Raw genomic sequence first — 12,409 nt, 5'->3', positions numbered from 1 at the left:
ATGGAGCAGAGCTGGTGTGATCCTAATGGTTATAGACACAAACAAATGGAAAACACAAACCAAGCCAGCTTTAGTGCGTGTGAAACACAACTGGAATCCTGCTTTGCCTCGCTGCAAAGACATCTTCTAGCTGCATGAATTCTCAAATCTGCAATGTGTAAAAAATCTATTTGTTTTTCCAACAGATTTGTGAGACTGTTACATAAAAAAAAAAATAGAATAGGAGCTTAGATGGTTTACATCCAATACAACCTCGGCAACACCGAATGTGTCGAAACCTCATAAATACTGAAATGTCATGCCAAATCCCATGTTCAGAAAACACTTTCCCCTTTTGATGCTGCCACTCTTATCTGCGCAGATGGCTCTGAAACAATTAAAGGCAGGGTTGGTAATGTTCAAAAGCTAGAAAGATTTGAAAGTAGCATCCCCTCCCCCTGCTCTCGGGGCCCCGTCCCACATGGAGCATGAGCACTGCTGCGTCGCTGCTTCAGAGCAGAGCGGAGAAAGGGCCGCAATTTTACTTCAAGTCTCTTTCCCCGGTAACAAACGGTAGCAAACACCTGTTTATCATACCAAATGTTTAAAACAAACATGACTGACGTTAGTAATGGGACAACAAAGTGCATTTAGCGGAGGCTCGTACACGGGAGGGGTACAGGGTGGGCCTTTTAACAGGATTACAGTGGCTACAGATGACAGATCTTTTTCGGACTTTTTCTCATAGCCCATAATTTATGTATTGCTGTCGGGGTGTAAAGACAATTTTAAACAATTTATAAAAAAGTGTATACTGGAAATAGTTATTAACCCTGCCTTTAACTAGTCGATTGATAGAAAAGGATTCTGCAATGACTATGATATGTGATGAAGTGTTGGCATTTGTAAGAAATTCCTAAAATTTGGTTCCACCTTCTCAAAAATCTTTAATGATAGGTCGCCGTAGTGCGAGGTTTGCTTGACAAAGAATGACATCATCACGTCATCCAGTGCGTCCAGCACAAAGGCTCCAAAAGTTGCTGTAACTAGGCATGCGCTGCACTTTCCATTTCAACACGGATGGCTGGGAAGACTGGCAACGCAGGTTCGCCTGGGAAACATCTGGAATGATTCTTCATGTACAGACCACAAAAAAAGTCCAATGTCTTTAATTCCATGGAAAGAAAGAGCCACCACCCTGGGAAAAGAAGTTGTATTTCGCCGGAGGGTGTGAAAAAAAAAAGAAATAAAGAAAAAAAAGAGAAATGGCTTCGTTGAGAGGCGGACAGTTATTTTGACTTTAGGGTGAAAAGATTTAGCGGGAGGTTTACCATGGATGTGTTTATCACTGTTGCCAGGCAGTGTACTTTCATTTACTTCTACTTCTCCTCTACTACTTCCAGCTTATTTTGTTTATACACCTCCTGGAGTTTCGGAGAATACTACGATCAATGCATTGAGCATAAACATCTCTGTGCATGCTCGTAGCTAGGGCGCCATCTACAGAGGCCCTTGCCACGGTGTCTTGTATATACAGTACTCAGTATTGTGTTAGTTGAATGAGTTTGGCTGTTTAATACTATTCATTCCTCAGGTATTCAGTACCAAGCAACGCTTTATTGAATGTTTGGCGGGACGTTCAAGGTGAAAAAATCAGCAAGTAATCAGTAAACAAGCCAAGTTGGCCGTCCGAGCTAATGCGTGCTAAACACTGTAGCCGAGTTGTAATTAAAAAAAAAAACACTGAGGCGCCGTATTCTGAACCAGCATGAACCAACAACAGAGCATAACGCTACAGGTTGACTTCTTCCATTTCCAACATCGTAATAAAAGCCCAACTTAAATTCACTGAGAACATTTCCCTAAGAGGCAACCCAATAAAATAAATTACTTCTACGCTAACGACATTTTTGCCAACACCAGATATCAAACAAAAGCCAGTAAGTTGCTGTGACGCCTCTCTTCCTCCGGCAGCTGCCTCTGTCTCAGTTGGACTCACATAGCCGCCTGTCCCTGTTGCTGACATGCTCACTGAGTGGATGGGACAATGTGACGTAGTAGAATTTTATCCTGGAGAGCAGTGTAAAAGGGATGCTTACTCTGACTCGTTAGACCAGAACAGAGGATTATCATTTGGGGGTCATGAATGTGTTGGGAGCTCATTGGTCTGGTCTAAAACAAATATTCGACTTTTAGGAGACAGCCCTACAAACTAAATACCTTTGGATTGCTTCTCAGACCAAACAAGCAGTTTAAAGGCTATGAGAGATTGGCATTTTTTTTACTATTTCCAGACACGTTATCGACCACCAATCACCAATCAATCAATAAGTTAAGAAAATAATCGGCAGATTAATTGATAACGAAAAATTGTGAGCATGCCTGTGCAAATAAATGTCTGCACAGTGTATTTGGGTTAAGCCAGTTTCTTTGCATGTTTTGTACATGACTTCATCCGTGTTAATTGAGGTAGATGTAAGATAGATTCTTTGAAGGAGACAGGGTGTCGTCTGGCCAAACTATTTTAGGAAATCAAAGCTCTCACACACACACACACACACACACACACACACACACACACACACACACACACACAGACACAGACACACACAATCCACACTGAAGCAGGCAGACTGAGACAAAAATAAAGAGGCAGGTACAAAAATAGAGACACAAAAAGGATGAGGCAGACAGACAGAGACAAAGTGATGTGTAAGATATTAATAACACTCAGACTCAGGTGAGAACTCACCCTACTCAAATTACTGGCATACTTAATGGAACGCACACTCCATCAGAACACACATACACTCTCTCACATTCACCCATGCATGCATGCAAGTATGCACACACACACACACACACACACACACACACACACACACACACACACAAACACAAACACACACACACACACACACACACAGACTCTCAAATCTCACGCTGGGGTTATGTGGCACAACTGTGCGAGACAGATATGACCTTCGGGATAGAAGAGGATAGAGCACACACCTTCAGTGTAAGAGGCAAACGGCTCGGGCTCCAGAGAAAGGGTAGTGATGTCGGAGCACAGGACCTGGATGGGGCTCAACATCCTGGGGGAGGACTCCAGGGTGGAGAGGGATGGACAGGATGGGCGGAGCTCTTCAGGCTATAGCCAGGAGCAGCCCTGCAAGAGGAGCAAGTATGGAGGGAAGGGAAAGGAGGGAGAGAGGCAACAGGAAGGAGCAGAGAGTAAGGGGGGGAAGGACCAGGGAGGGTGCATGGGGTTAAGGGTAGGGACTGAGTTACTGCATCACCACATCCGGCCATGAGTATTCACCAGAGAAAAAATATTGATAGCGTATTATTGATTATTCTGTATCTATACAACATGATGTATTTGCGTGTTGGGTTTGGCAGGAAGGCTTGCAAGACATGCAGGATGGAGATAGATTGACAGCTTGTGGGACAGAGTCTTAATATGTTTTAGTAAGCTTCTTCCGAAGGGACATTTTGCAGGGGAATGTAACAAGAAGCTGAGATAGCTCTCATATTTTCCCAGAGATGATTGAGAATTAGAAAAGAGCAGTGAGAGCAGGGGAAAGCTCACTTACTTACATACAGGTATGATGACTAACAATTACCTTCATTCCAATTTGACTTTTTAATACTGCCAAATCAATATTAAGTCAAAGTGGAGTGCTGTCCTAGTCTTGCTTTTACATATTTGTATCCATATTAAGGACCCAGCACCCAGTCTTCAAGGTCTGATTGTGAACTGAGCATGTTGGGTCCTGTTTTTTAATCTGTCAGTTAAAATGTCAAACATAATGACATCTGCTCATCACAAGTTTCCAAAGTCCAAAGCAATTCACAAACTCCCAAGTGTGTGTGAAAACCCAAAGGACAACGTTTAAAATAATATAATTATATAATTATAACAATTAATTATATAATCATTATATAAAATTAAGGCATGTAGGTCAATATAATTGTTGTAGATGCTGCAATCAGCAAATGTTTGGAATTTTTACTTTTAGAGTTACATATACAATTTATATTTTCACATATTTGTTGTTTGTGCAATGTAAAATGTTTACCATTTAGCTGTTTTGACTTAACAGCATTGATACTTCTGTAAAAGGTGCACAATAATTATGAAGAAATAAAAAAAGGAATTTACAAAAACCAAAAGACTTTTAGTGCAATATAGAATTGATGTTATTATTTCTTCATCCATCTTTGAACCCAATGCCGCTCCAGTCGGAGGTGAGGGTTTAGCAAAGGGAGATGTTGGGGAGGGCAATAGAAGTGAGGGGATGGGAGTAAAAGATGGAGGGAAGAAGAAAGGGGAAGGAAGTTAAGGTAGAGGGAGGTTAAGCATCCCTCCCCTGTAGGAGTTAAAGGGCAGGGGAATCCCCACGGGAAGATCTGCAGACACACTGTTATGTATAAACACACATATAAACACACACAAACCCCTTGTAGACAGACACAGACACACACACACACACACACACACACACACACATATACATACATAGACCTGTGCAAACAAAAAGACACACAGTATACACTCAAAGACACAGACATGAATATGAATGCAACACAGGCAAAACATTTAAAAAATGGAGACACACAGGTGCTTACAAAATACACCCAAGCATAAAATCACATGCACCACCACCGACTCTCTCTGTCTTTCTCTTTAACACACACACACACACACACACACACACACACACACACACATACAGAGGCACATTGTGTTTGAGCAGCCTTTAGAGCACTGTTGGATAATTGTTTGGCAGACACGCTACTTCAGCACCGGGCAATGCTGCGAGTTGCATTAGGGGACCGATGAGGAAAGAGTGAGAGAGGGAGGCAGTGGGGGATGGAAATGGGGAGGACGGGGGATGGGGTGAACATTGAGGAAAGGTGGAGGGGGTTGGAGTGAATTTAGAAGAGGAGTCAGGTAATGAATCATTTTGTTTTTGTGACAGGAGATTATCTGTTTTTGGGTCATTAGGGGAATTGTTGTGGGATTGATTTTATAGCATGATTTCTACAACTATCTATTTTCAGGCTGTCCATGTGTTGCACAGTCCTTTCAGACCAATAGTGTTCAGTGGTGTGTCCATCTTGCTGTGAGCTCATCAGCAATTCACCCTGAATAATGTCCGTCTGCCTGAGATGTGTGGAATAATTAATACTGCCATTATTGGTGGGTGGTGACAACTTGTCAATCATATCGGCCAAGCATGAAAAGCAGCATGTTTGTCATCACGGAATGTTGCTATGGCAATAATGGATGGTGGTGATGGATGTTAAGACTATTTTTCTTCCACTAACTCATCAAAATCCTTTTCTAAAATGGACAGATACACATAATGCTCATGAAAAAACTGTATGTATAAGAAAAGACAAACATGCATAGAAATATTCTTCAATCTTCTCAGCAATACAATATGTTGAATGCACACACAACCATTTACACAATCAACAGGCCACACTACAGGTCTCCCCCTGACTACAGCATGTGCTTCTGTGTGAGGGATATTTATATTACAGCACAGACACAAGAAGCATAATTCCATTTCAGCAGTAATACGTGAATCACAAATGAGCTCCCAACACATTCCTGACCCCCAAATCATTTGTTCTGGTCTAACATTAAGCTAAGTGAAGGAACAGGGTTTTAATCCATCTTTTTTTATGAAACAAACCAAATAAATTAATTGGTTTGCACAGCCCCTACCCACCACCCCCAAGCCCCCACAGAAACAGAGGTGTACACACACATTCGGACACACAGGCCAAATCAATTCTTCCCTGCAGTGTTACAAAACTGTTACACAAGGTAAGAAAGTGGTTCCAAAAGCATAAATACAAAAAAACACAGACACGAAATGTGCAGGACACAAAACAAATTGAGAAGAGATAAAGATCAGGGAAGAAGGAGAGGAAAACTCGCCCAGATATGGCTTATTTTTAAGCCGTGTTTTGCTTCCTAGTTCTTGTTGCTCGGTCTGCAAATCTGTCTGAACAACCCAGAGCTTACAGAAGATTTAGGAAGCCGTTCTGAGCTTGTTTTTGCATACAGACATATTGTCCCACATATACACTTTGTCACACACACACACACACACACACACACATACACAAGTTCCAGAAGTCCCATACATAGAAACAGGCTCATGGGGGCACACTTAAACATACACTTTGTAACATTGAGACAAATGCCGCTACCTCTGTCATGGTCTTACCTTCAGTCACATAGTTGTGGTCGGGGAGGAAGCCGCGGTGGTTGAGCGTCGGGGTGGCGTCAGTGTCTTCGCCCATCGGCGGGGCTGGGGAAAGCGCCCGTCTTGGTGGGGCGGCGTGGTGGTGGCAGATCGGTGGTGGAGGGGGTGGTGGGGATTCCGGTCAGCACAGCGCCCATACTTTCGCCCGCAGACGCCACCTCAGCACAAGGGCGCAGAGCCGGGCATCCTATTCCTAACTAAGGAGGGAGTGGGCCGGTCCCGTCGAGGGATGGGTGTGTGTAGGAGTCCACACAACTGCTTCTGAGAGCCAGATGCAAACCTGCAGGAGGAGAATTATTTGAAAACAGTTCAAAAACTACCATGGGTGAGATCGTTCACTCTGCAGTTGCTGAGTCCAGGTGTGGCCAGACCAATTCTACTCTCGCAAACACTCACAACATACACTGCTCTGTGCTCTCAGAAACGGGTAAAGTCCCTACTTGTTAATTCTGCAAGAGAAGAGAGATGATGAAGAGGAGAGTGGGGGGAAGGGAGAGAGGGATGAGCAGAGCCCCTGGTTGGTGTATCTGCAGTGCTGCTGCTACTGCAGTGAAATCACACTCAGGGACACACATATACAGCGGGACAAACACTAACTCACCTACACACTCGGCAGCTTGTGGGTCAGATACTCCTCGGTGGATCCTCCATGAATAACGTCTCTCTCCTCCTCGGCGGGTAACGGTCTCCCTGGTTTCTCGGCTGTTCCAGGATGAGGAAAATCCTACTGGCCCGTTCCGTTGCAGTCTGTGCTCTGGCGTATGTATGAAAGGCAGAGTGAGAGGTAGAGAGAGGGGGAAGGAGAAGAGGGGTGGAGGGGAGAGAGAGAGAGGGAGAGGATCTGTCCTGCTGCGCTCGTACGTGTGTGGGATGCATCAGAGCAGGCCCGGCCCACTCCTGGGCGCAGCCAATCATCACAGAGCTGAGATCTGCCTGATCACTGACTGCAGGTGATTAAATATGATAAAGAAACAGAGAGGGATATAGTGGGTGGCAGAGTGAAAGTGGCAATGTCTTATAGGGTTGTGACTAATGGGAGAGAAAGCAGAGCGAGCCAAAGAGAGAGCAAGAGTAGAGTAGGACTGTTTCACTTGAATGCTGAATATGAACCACTACTGTGACAACTAGAGGATTCACCCTGAGACATAATTCAATTAGCATAGACAACTAAAACACACACACACACACACACACATATACATTTTATTAGCAGAATCTATATGCAAGTCTGCATAGAAGGTAGGGCTTTTTTATTTTGTTTATTAACTTAGAACAGTTTGATATAATTATATGATCTGATCAAGTTATCGTTCTATGAATTTCTGTAGTTCAACAATTGAGAAATCTGGAAAATACCGTTTGCTTATCTTAGCAAAAAATCTCAACTTTAGTATTTGCACAGTAAAAAACAAGCTATAACGTGTTAAATATCACACTTTAGAGGTTCTGTTTGGCAAATTATGTTACCTTTGGACAGAGCTATGCTAGCTGTTTCTATGTTTCCAGTCTTTGCGCTAAGCTAAGTTAAGGGTCCTCTGGCTCCATCTTCATTATTAATGGACAGACATGAAAGTTACATTAATCTTCTTGACTGTCGGTAAAAATGAATTAGCGTAACTGTTCCTTTAGTGATTCCAAACCAAATATAATTACAAAACTAACAAACATATTTAAGTCATTTGAAGCTATAGTCGTAACTATTTTATGTTAGTGAACGTCCGTTACATTCAAGCCATTGCCAAATTAGTTGATACAAAGCTAATTAAGCAGCTATACACAAAACTCTCTTTCTGTATCTCTTAGTATGGCTAAGTTTACAAAACGGTGCCGTCCGGCAACATTAACTCGCAGCAGCTCAAGAAAAGAATGCCGCAAAAAGAAAAAAGAGGTAAAGACAAAGAAGTAAAAATTACAAGATAATTACCTCTTCTGAAACGTGAATCGTGCTTTTTTTAATCTTCCATGTTCTTCTTCATTTGACAGGATGAATGCTACTAGCGACTGCATGGAGTAGGGGTGCAGGTGGTGCGGAATCACCGAAGGCTTGCCTCATGTGGATGCGCCAACAGTGTTGTTGTCATTACTTAGAATTCCTTATGGGGGCAACAGAAACTACACACTATAGCTTTAAGTCTTTACACTAAGTTTTCTATGAGAGTTTGGTTGCGTTAAGGGTTGGCAATACCACAAAAAAGCATTACCACCACCAGAATCTCTAGTATTGATAAGGATACTTTTTACTGTAAAAAGTTGCTATTGTACTATTATGTACTAGGGAAGAGCCATGTGTTCTAATTTATGAGGTGAATACATCATTTGTTTGTTGGACATGCCACTAAAGAACATAAAGACAGATCAGTTTTCTTTTGTATCAATATGACAGTTTTTTTCATTATCAATTTTGATAATTAATTTATCATTCAGTCAAAATATCTGTCACAATTTCTCAAGTGACATCTTCAAATTGCTTGTTTTGTTTAACCCACACTCCAAAAATCAAGGATTTTAACTAGGGATCGATCAATACCAATCTTTTCATTGGCCTTAGCCGATGTCCAATATGGGCTGCCCATTTTCTTCTGATATTTGGCGATAATACTGCTTTTCCTCCCTCAATTTATATCATAAAAATGTAAACCCTGCCACACTGGATTTGTTTTTGGAATCTGCTCTTCCATTTCTTTAAAAATAATAAACAAAAACACAGATTAGTGTCACTTCTGCAATCATCTTACATTCATGTCACTCAAATTATGTGTGCAATGTGCATCATGCGATGGATGCACTGCATATGGTTAACTGTGCACCATATGCAGTGCATATTATTATTGATACTAGGATAAATAGTTCAACTATATTGCCAGGCCCTACAAGAAGGGATTAGAAATGATTACTGGCTATAAGAGCACTACTTAAATTTAAACACACACACACAGACAAACAGACACACACACAGGCTTCAGTCAGCGTGGCAGCAGCAGAGTGAGGGGCTGCCAGTGACAGTTGGTGCCATCACTGATGCTGGCTGTCTGCCACCAGGCTTTAACCCCCCAGCAAGAAGAGCTGTTTATCTGAGTTACTCCAAGACTGCCAGCATCGCCCTCCCCCACCCAATACTTACCAATTGTGGGCAATGGTCCACCGCCATCTCGGCCCTCAACTGCCCCCCGCCAGCCTAACATCCACCACAAAGCTCCTCAATGCCCACCCACTGTTTCCCATAAATAGCTAGTGTTCTACCTGCAAAAAATAACATAAAAAAAAGAAACACGCTCCAAAACTTGTTAGTTGTAGCCGTATAGCATTGCTATGGCTAACGTGAAAGCAAACAGTTGCCTAGCTAGCTAGCTAGTTTCCAGCTTACTGTAGCAAACTTTTAGCTAACGTTCGGTCACATTCTTCTTCTGAACAAGAGGATACGCTTCTGGACAAGTTATGGATATGTTAAGTACGATATTTACCAGTCTTTTAACTCTAGCGTGTCCTCCACCAACCCACGGAAATACAATATCTGACAAGACATATCTGCTTTAGCTTTCTAACTATTCAACTTTCTTCACCAGCTGCAACTAACGTTATATCTGCTTACAGGTAATGTAACGCTAGCTAGCTGTAACGTTACACCAATTTAAGCTTATTTTCTAAAAAACACCTGCTGCTGATGCTGGGAAAAGGGGTTCATTAGGGAAGTGAAACAGTAATTAAACAATTTCCGTGCTATTGTTTCATAAGCTGAAACAAAACTGTATCCAAGTGTGGCATCAGATTATTATTTTTTGGGGGATGAAACAACTCTTTCACTTTTATTGTAAAAAATGAAAATGCAACCAGAAAAGTTTACATAACAGAGAAAATTAACTACAAGTGATCAGCAACTGTTCCGAGATTGCACCAAATTTAGAAACCCATTCATATTTCATTGTCCTAAAATCCAATTTGTATGGAAGAAAAAAAACTGATCTTAGTGAAGGAGGCATTGGTAGTTAAGGCCTAGGTAGAAAGACAAGCTCACACCTAACTGTCCTCCCTCTCTGTAAATCCTCATAAGTTCTCACTTTAATACAGTAATCATGTTATTGACCCGTTGTCTTAATACATCCATGCGTCACCCCTGCATGTATGTGGGAGGTATTTTCAGGTACATACAGTTCTTTAAATCTACTTAAGCTTTTACCCGTGGTGCCTGACCCTGGGACTGTGTCTGTCTCCCGTAGTGACTATGTCATTCAGCCGTGATTGCTTGGCCTGTGGCCGATACCTTGGTGACAGTGGACCGTAACCACCCACCATCCCCAATGTCACTTGGACCCGGTGCCCTGGAGTGAATCTAAGCTGTATTGTGTCCTCACACAATCTCCTGATGGCGGGGCCACTGGTGTATAATCTTAACTTGGTTTTACATTTACCCACAACATCCAGGTTTGTATATGTTATGTTTTAAGACATACATACCACTCTTTAGTTGAGGCAAGGATTTTAGTGAAGGATTTAAGTGGGAATTAAAAGAATTACTGGTGACGCATTTTAGTTCACAGATCAGTTATGAATATCAAATAGCTCTGACTCTTAACATAAATAAAAGGATTGTGGGGACAACATCAATGACTGTTTATCCCAGAATTTAAATTAAATGTGAATATATGCACAGGAGGAACTATACATTTATTTATTTCTATATTATATATATGTTTAACTATTACCTCAAAAGTGATTAGCAAAAGCAGGCCGCCTCAGTAAGGTATCCAAAGCATAAGTCAAACCACAATCATTTTGTCTCAAGATAATACACAAGAGATACATGGGGTTTTCCATGTAGACTTTTTCCAACCAGAAATCAATTCTTGTGACCCGCCTTGTAAACAAGGTGTCTTTTAGTCTTTGGGAATTAGATCTTTTGGCTAGTCGGCTACATTCCTGTCATTACAGCTGATTTTATTTGAGAGGGAAATAAAAAGGGAGTATAATAATAGTATTTTATATCCATTGGGAAACAGGTGAAAAAGATTACACCAAAGTAAATCTAACGTTGGACATGCCCAAATTCCCTGCCTCTTCTCTTAGCAGATTAAAAGTAGAATTTTAGGCACAGCTTGTGGCACAGATAAATTGACTTCTGTGAAGAGGGAGTGAACTTTGAGACTCCAACACAATTCAGACCTACAGCCGGTCAACGTGATATGATCAGCATCATTCATCAATAGCACCAATGTTTCCAATCAGACGCAGCAATGCTTGTTAGTGTCTGTTGACCTGGTGCTTCTCTCCTTTCCCACCCCCACTCCAATGTGCAGACACATGGTTGCTTAGCAACCCAAGGGCAGCCTATGGAGAACACTTGCATTCTTGCGCACACACGCATGCACACACACACACACACACACACACTTGGAAAACCCTGGAACTCTGAAGAAGGATGATGATATACTCCTACTCCACCCCTCCATCATGCTTTGTGACCCCCAAAATGTGAAGAGAAACGGCCAACCCCACTGCCTGCACTCAGTGTGCGTAACATATTGCACATACTTACGACATAATAGTGAAACAGTCCCATCAGTGTCTTTGACAAAAAGCCCTTGTTATCACATCATATGCACATCCAGAACTTCACTAAACCTCACACTGATTATTAATAGATTTAAGACGGCAGCCATGAAATCAGCATTTCCAACAGACAAAGAGCTTTAGAAGATGAAAGTTAAAAGCCTGAGCAGCCTCTCCCCAGTCTAACACTATTAGCACATTAAGCAAGTGCTTAAATACAGTCAGCAGACGATGGATCAACGCAGTGCCTTGAGCAGGAGACAGCATTGAAATCCTCGGGGGGGGGGTTCACTACAGCAATGGCAACCAGTATGAAACTGCAGCCCCTGGGGAGTGGTGGGACTGGGTAGATTATGAGCAGCCTTGGGGCAAAGCTAAACCTCTTACAGCCCAGGCACACAGAAAGGAGCAGGTAAGTGTACACACATAAACACACCATGACATGCATGAAAAGCCACACTTTAGTATGCTGTAAAATGGAAAGACGTGCTGGAAAAAAAGTGTACGCACATACAATTAAACACCAACAATATCAGGAGTATAATTTGACATCTTGAGGTGAGTGGGGGCAAATATTTCCTCTCTTATTATGTCTGAAT

At 42.1% G+C, this 12,409-nt stretch overlaps 1 protein-coding gene across 8 annotated transcripts in view; it reads right to left on the bottom strand.

Annotated features, from left to right (window-relative positions):
- The window catches only part of LOC116696823 (serine/threonine-protein phosphatase 2A 55 kDa regulatory subunit B gamma isoform), a 36,782-nt gene extending 26,942 nt beyond the window's left edge, over window positions 1-9,840 (bottom strand). For 3 of the 8 annotated variants that reach the window (XM_032528013.1, XM_032528011.1, XM_032528009.1), the window contains exons 1-3: window positions 6,868-7,095; window positions 6,228-6,546; window positions 2,992-3,148 (exon numbers count right to left, since the gene is read on the bottom strand). In XM_032528013.1, the coding sequence (XP_032383904.1) occupies window positions 2,992-3,073 (82 nt within the window). In that variant the 5' untranslated portion in view covers window positions 3,074-3,148; window positions 6,228-6,546; window positions 6,868-7,095. Of the gene's footprint in view, window positions 1-2,991; window positions 3,149-4,716; window positions 4,799-6,227; window positions 6,547-6,867; window positions 7,096-9,727 lie in introns of those variants that run through there. The other 5 variants (XM_032528010.1, XM_032528015.1, XM_032528012.1 and 2 more) reach the window with 5 other exon arrangements.
- Window positions 9,841-12,409: the final 2,569 nt, after the last annotated feature.

The sequence above is a fragment of the Etheostoma spectabile genome, chromosome 10, assembly GCF_008692095.1.
Source record: "Etheostoma spectabile isolate EspeVRDwgs_2016 chromosome 10, UIUC_Espe_1.0, whole genome shotgun sequence".
NCBI classification, from domain to species: Eukaryota; Metazoa; Chordata; class Actinopteri; order Perciformes; family Percidae; genus Etheostoma; species Etheostoma spectabile.
Note: the sequence above shows the minus strand (reverse complement) of the source record. Positions and strands in the feature narration are given on the sequence as shown.